Raw genomic sequence first — 6,626 nt, forward strand, 5'->3', positions numbered from 1 at the left:
ATCATTTATATTTATACAATCAACCAACTAAGTAATCGATTGATTGATGATCACTGTGTTGATGACAATTATAAGTGAAAAAAATTCAATTCATTCAATGACCATTTTCGATGACCACACACATCATTATTATAAATATAGAACAAATTGTACAAATAACGGAAATGAACAGAAATAACACTATTTTAATGCATTTTCATTACCGATTAAAATGTTTGACAACTAACAAATAGATTCAAAAGATGCTTTGTACATATAATATAATGGTCGACCATGACGGAAACAAATTTTTTCCGTTTCTTCTCTTTTTTTTTATTATACCAATGATGATGGTGGTGATTGTTAGTGAATGTTAGTTGACATAAAAAAAAATTTCTGGAACTTTAAATCATCTTATCGACTCATGACAATGATGAAGATGATGATGATGATGTAAGAACAGTGATGAAAAAATTGTTGTCACTGTGAAAACATTGACGAAATCTTGAATTTTTGAATTGCAAACAGAATACATGTTTTGTTCAAATAATTAAAGATTAATTTTTTTTTTCATTGATGAATAATTAATTTTTTTTTCAAAAATCCCAACAAAAAAAAGCTGAAATTGCACTATATATTTTCAAGATAAATAAAAACATCCTTCAATCATCACTATAAGTATAATCGAATCATACTGAATCAAGAGACGGGCCGAATTTCATTGGGCAAGATTCTTAAGGCCACTAAATAATTGTAGCATCTGTGCATTTTTTTTCTCCAAAAAAAAAGAGAATTCCCAGAGAATTCGAATCCATAGAATTGCTAGCAGTCCAAGAATATCACACAACGGTAGCAACTATACTGCGCGTATTCAGAATTCGAATCGGAAAACTTTTTCTGCAACATTTTTTTTTTCATCAACAAAGAATTTTTCTCAGAAATTTCCTATTTTGTTTTTATTATTTTTTTTTGTTATTCACGTGTTGATGAATTTTGAATTGTTTTAGATGTTTTTGCTTTGAAATTTAATTTTGTTGTGTTGTCAAATTTAAATTTAAATTTACAATGTTGGTTGATGATGTTTTAAAATGCAGTTTTTCATCATGGTTTTCCATTCTTGGCCATCTATCCATCGAAAGGTTTGATAAATAATTTTTTGTTTTACTTTTTTCGAAATTGATCATTTATCAATAATCTGTTCATAGTGATATTATTGAAATTGATGATAAATTCCGCGAATATCTACTGTCAGATGGAATAATTCTTCCAGAATGGTAAGAGTTTTTCTTTTGTTTTAGATTAATCTTATATGATTATATTGTTTAGTTGCAATTCTGAATCTTATCATGTGACAAATGGCAATGGACATAATCAAAATGGTCACAGTGATGATCATGATGACGATAATGGAATTGATTGGGATGATAACCATGATGATCCAAGTGATAATAATGAAGAAATAAATGTAATTGAATTTCCTCAGATCGAAAAACGAATACGAAGATCATTACGTCGATATGGAAATTTATTTCCCAAATTAAATTGGAGTTCATGTGAAGATGCAAGTTGGGTACAGGCTAACGGTACAAAATGTTCCGATTTAACCAGTGTTTTTCTGATGCTTAAAAGTTCGGACAAAATCGTTCATGATTTAATCGATCCGTATGTTTAATAATAACCTATCTTTATTTCGTTTGTACATGAAAGACTTAATTTGTTGTTCATTTCAGATTTGATCATTGTTCGGATTTCGATTGCCATAATCCACCTAAATTTCAATATCAACTAATACTACGAAAATGGATCAACATGAATCCTTCGATGGAATTCCGTTGTTTCATTGGCAATCAAACATTGTTGGCAATATGTCAACGTGATGTTCGTACATTTTATGAATACATTGGTTCGGAAAAATCACAAATCATTCAAGATATACAGAATTTTTTTGAAGAAAATATTCGTGGAAAATTTCCACTTGATAATTGTAATTTTTAATTTTAATGCTTTATTCGTTTTTTATTTCTCAAATTTATTTATTTATTATTTTATTTTAGTTGTCATTGATATTTTAAGACCAACGATCCAGACTATTCAATTGATCGATGTGAATGTTTTCGGTGAATTGACTGATTCATTGCTTTTCGATTGGGATGAACTTTTGGCCAATGCTTCAGCGGTTCAACGTGGAGATTCCATACCAGTGGTAAAATCAGCTAAAATCAATAAAATTATCTATTTATTTATTCATTCATTTATTCATAGGAATTTCGTTATATTGAAAATCGTTTCGGTGTTCAACGAGGACGATTCGAATTGAATTCATTACCATTAGATGTATTCAATGGTAATCTAACCAACTTATATGACGATAATTTAACAAATGTCAATAACAACGATAATGATGATGATCGATGATCGATGATTCGCAATTAATGATGGGCAATGAATGGTTGTTTACATTTTTGTTGATTATGAATATGATGATGATTATTATTAATAATAATGGAAAAGAAAAAATTTTCCATTATTAATAATATAACAATGGGTAGGTGGTGATGTGGTATACAATGCTTTAATTGCCCTATAGCTTTCAATTTTTTTTTTATTATTTATTTTTCGTGGTTATAGTAATAGTAATTATGATTATTTTTTTTAGGTGTGAAATTTATTGTCATTAAAAATGTCTATTTCATTACACGTGTATTTGGATATGGAAAATGATGATGGTGATTATGATGATGATGATGGAAGTGAAACCCCTTTGCACTGATCAAGGCAGCATTCGTTATTGCAATCAACCGATACAATCACATTTACATCGTGTGTGTGTGTGTGTGTATGTATGTGAATAATGAAAGCGATCGCCGATTAATTCAATCAACATTCATGTTTTTTTTTTCGTTTCATGACAATCTCTAATCATTTAAGATGTCGAACAAATTATCATCATTATAGTAGAACAAACACGCATACAATGAAATGAAAATTTTATGATTTGTTTCTTTCTTTTTCAACAACAACAACAAAAAAATTGTCAATTATGATGATGAAACAATAAAATGAAAGAGTAATTATATTTGCCAAATCAAATATATGTAAAAAAAAACATATTGTGTGATTACTGATAATTTTCTTGGTTTCTTGTGACTTTTTTTTTCTTTCATTGTATTTCTTTGTATTATGATGATCATCAACTGATGATCACAATTAACAATCATCATCATCATCATCATCATCAACAACAACAACAGCATCATTATGCGAATTGGCCAATTTGTTGCTGTTGCAGTTCATGTATGGAAAGACCAAATCAAACATTACAAACTAGCCAGGACAACCAATCACAAATACACACACACACACAAACATCGTGGGATGATAATAAGAAAATTTTTTTTATATTTTGTTTCTTTCTTACCTACAGGCAATAATATATTTGCAACGTTCGTGTGCTTTTTTTTACTTTATTTTTTTATTTTTTTTTTTTTTTTTTTTTTTTTGATGATCTGATCATCATTATTTTGTGTGCTATTCCTCACATTCATTCATATCGATGCATTTTCATATTTATGGTCCAATTATTATTGGCCAGAATGTTGTTGATTCATCAATAATTTAATGAATTATTTAGAATCATTCGTTGTTGTTGTTGTTGTTATTGTGTTAAAACAAATGTGACAATGTTTCTCATTCACATGACATTTGTTGTTGTTATTTTCATATTTCATTTATTATTGCCAGTGTTTGGACAATTGAATTTCAACAATACTAATGATGGTAATTGAAATTATTTTAATTTAAAAAATTCCAATTCTATACTAATAGATGTCATATTAATCATAATATATATAATAGAAAAATGTAGTCTAAATTGTTATGAACCAAAAAATCATACACGAATATCATGTGAAAATGGTTTTTCATCATATCGATTGAAACGATCGAATCGTATTATACTTGAACATCCTGTTGGCAAACAAAATCTACCAAAATCTGTTGAACATCTTCGATGTTTAAAAACATTTAGTTGTCAACGGTCCAACGGATAAACCACCGGCCACTTCAACGTTGACACCGTTTCCTCCAGATGGTATTTTAAATTTTTATGATTTCTTTGAATTATTTTTTTTTATTCAAATATTGATTTTTTTTAGAAATCGGTAATCATATTCAAGAAATCGATTCCATTTATGAACAAATCAAAAATGAATCCCAGTCAATAACACCGGATAAATTGGAAGAATTTTTATCCGATCTGACTGAGATAATCAAAAATATAACTATATCTAATGTTAATATGGCTAATTTAACATATTCATCATTATTGGTTGTCGATAATTTACTTGGCCGTTCAGAAACATGGTTGAATATGACCAATGTACAGCGATTAAAAAGTTCGGACAAAGTATTAAATCTTGCCGAAAATTTGGCGCTTTTAATGAATAAAAAACAAGAAGAAGAACCATTCGATGATCGTCCGATAGTCGTCATTGAATGTTCAAATGTTTTACTTCATTCAAAATATTCGACATTACAATCGAATCAATCATTGATGTATGAATTGAATAATACTCGACTTTCATTACCATCAATGAGTCTATCGAGTAATTCGACTGATAAAATTTCAATTTCATCAACGGCATCTCTCGTAAACAGTAAAAATCTCATATCACAAATTTGTGGAAACGATACGATGAACGAATTTCAACTATTAAACACGCCAATCGTTTCAATGGTCATTAATGATGATAATAAAACAGTTCATTTCCCTGAACCACATTATTTCAATCTGGAGTAAGTTATTTTTATGACCATCATTTTAATTTTTCACTGAATGAAATATATGAATAGAACAACGAATTATGATCGGCTAATATTTGGTGATAAACCTACATGTTATTATTGGAATATAACCGAAAAATGTTGGTCAACCGAAGGTTGTTATTATCGCAAAATCCAATCAAATCGTTCCGCTTCAATTTGTGAATGCAATCATCTGACCAGTATTGTCATTATTGTCGATATTTATGGTCGAGATGGTGATGATCAAATAAAAACATGGCTAACACGTATTACATCGACGATAACCATTCTTTGTACAATGATTGCATTGTTTATTTCTTTTCGTTATAATCGTGAAACATTGAATGTTTTAAATGATCAATTTCGAACGAAATCAAATTTATTTCTACTTAATTTTCATATGGGAATCTGGTTAGTCGTTTCACATTTGATCATTTTATTTGGTCTTGAACGTGAAAAGGTAAATCAAATCGATTGAAATTGTTCGAATCATTTTCTAATTTTTTTTTGTTGTATTCCACACGAATAGGATGAACCAAATTTACTTTGTCAATCAATATCAATAATCTTATTATTTTCATTGTTGGCAATGATTTGTTTTACATTTCTAAAATGTTTTCATTGTTCATGGTTTATTGTGTTTTCACCATTAGGCGTAGCCATTTCATCAAGAAATTATCTTCTCATTGGTTACATTTCACCGATGGCAATCATTGGTATTGGTTTAACATGGTTCTATTGGACAGAGACTCAAGTTTGGCAAGATGTACTTGAATCATTATGTGGACGTTATTTGTAAGTTATTTTTTGATTTTTTTTCTGAATTAAAAAAAATATGTTTTTCTCATTCTGTAAATTATTTTTTTTCTTTTTAAAGTTGTTGGCTATCATCATATAGATATACAAAACATATCTGGCTATTTCTAGGTGAATAATCTTCAACGGAAACAGGAATTATCTTTGCTTATTCTAGGTCATTAATTTCTCTATTCGTATATTTATAATAATTATGTGTATATATAGGTCCATTATATGGTCTTTTCACTACGAATCTCATACTTTTTGTTTTGATTATGTATCGTTATTGTACAAGTCCAATACATACTAGATCTTCAAAAACCAAACATCTTTTTTCCGTCATGTTGAATGCATTTTTATTTTTCTGTAATTTTGGTCTTACCTGGTTATTGGCAATCATTTATATTAATGAACAAATACCTATTCCATATCTATTCTCAATATTATTCATTATATTGAATGGTAGTCAGGTAAGAATGATTTTTATCTATGAATACTTTTCATCTATTTTTTTTTCTTTTGATTGTTAGGGAATATTCTTATTGACTGAACAAGTTTTTAGATTTTTTAAACGAAAAAATCGTATCAAACAAACGAAAACAATGTCGACAAAGATGCGTACATCAATAAGCGTAAATAGTAGTAATATTTCATATGGATCTGGATCAGGATCATTTAATGAAGTACAAAAATCATCATATAATAAAATCAATGGCGATTCAATTTTATCATCATCACAGCAACAAGAAATACAACCATCATATCGACGAACAGAAATGTTGGAAAAGGAAAATCATCTGAACGAAAATGATGAACATGATCACAATAATAATAATATTAATAAACAGAATCATCATAATCATTGATATAAAATAAATACTACTACTAATCATAATCGGAATAATAAATAAAAATCTGACAAACAAATGTGTTTAGTTTATTTGTCTGTGTGTGTGTGTTTGGACAACAAAATAGATAGAAATTTGATCTTGGGGAAAAAACATTCGACAAATCGGATCATTTCATTTTCTAGGCCTAATAATAAT

General features: G+C 28.4%; 1 protein-coding gene across 2 annotated transcripts; it reads left to right on the forward strand.

The window, feature by feature from the left end:
* The first annotated feature begins 955 nt into the window (after window positions 1–955).
* On the forward strand, window positions 956–6,507 carry LOC124498536 (adhesion G protein-coupled receptor L2). Of its 2 annotated transcripts, XM_075729466.1 has the most exons (10): window positions 956–1,118; window positions 1,185–1,253; window positions 1,306–1,641; window positions 1,710–1,963; window positions 2,034–2,179; window positions 2,242–2,374; window positions 2,676–2,705; window positions 4,155–4,773; window positions 4,831–5,075; window positions 5,442–5,581. In XM_075729466.1, the coding sequence occupies exons 1-10, from the start codon at window positions 1,045–1,047 to the stop codon at window positions 5,579–5,581; spliced, it is 2,046 nt and encodes a 681-aa protein (XP_075585581.1). In that variant the 5' UTR covers window positions 956–1,044. The 2 variants fall into 2 exon arrangements, with proteins under 2 accessions (XP_075585581.1, XP_046918258.2); XM_047062302.2 differs by lacking the exons at window positions 956–1,118; window positions 1,185–1,253; window positions 1,306–1,641; ... (1 more) ...; window positions 2,034–2,179; window positions 2,242–2,374 and adding exons at window positions 2,386–2,524; window positions 3,835–4,069; window positions 5,660–5,709; window positions 5,806–6,050; window positions 6,111–6,507 and having other exon boundaries at window positions 2,636–3,756; window positions 4,134–4,773; window positions 4,831–5,242; window positions 5,312–5,577.
* Window positions 6,508–6,626: the final 119 nt, after the last annotated feature.

This window comes from Dermatophagoides farinae, chromosome 3, assembly GCF_024713945.1.
Source record: "Dermatophagoides farinae isolate YC_2012a chromosome 3, ASM2471394v1, whole genome shotgun sequence".
Lineage (NCBI taxonomy): Eukaryota > Metazoa > Arthropoda > Arachnida > Sarcoptiformes > Pyroglyphidae > Dermatophagoides > Dermatophagoides farinae.

Excerpts from the sequence above, each read along its gene's own strand:
- LOC124498536 (XM_075729466.1), top strand. The coding sequence starts at position 1,045 with ATGTTGGTTGATGATGTTTTAAAATGCAGTTTTTCATCATGGTTTTCC. Across the intron at positions 1,642-1,709 it reads GTTCATGATTTAATCGATCC|ATTTGATCATTGTTCGGATT; the intron begins GTATGTTTAATA and ends TGTTCATTTCAG. Across the intron at positions 2,706-4,154 it reads GGATATGGAAAATGATGATG|AAATCGATTCCATTTATGAA; the intron begins GTGATTATGATG and ends ATCATATTCAAG.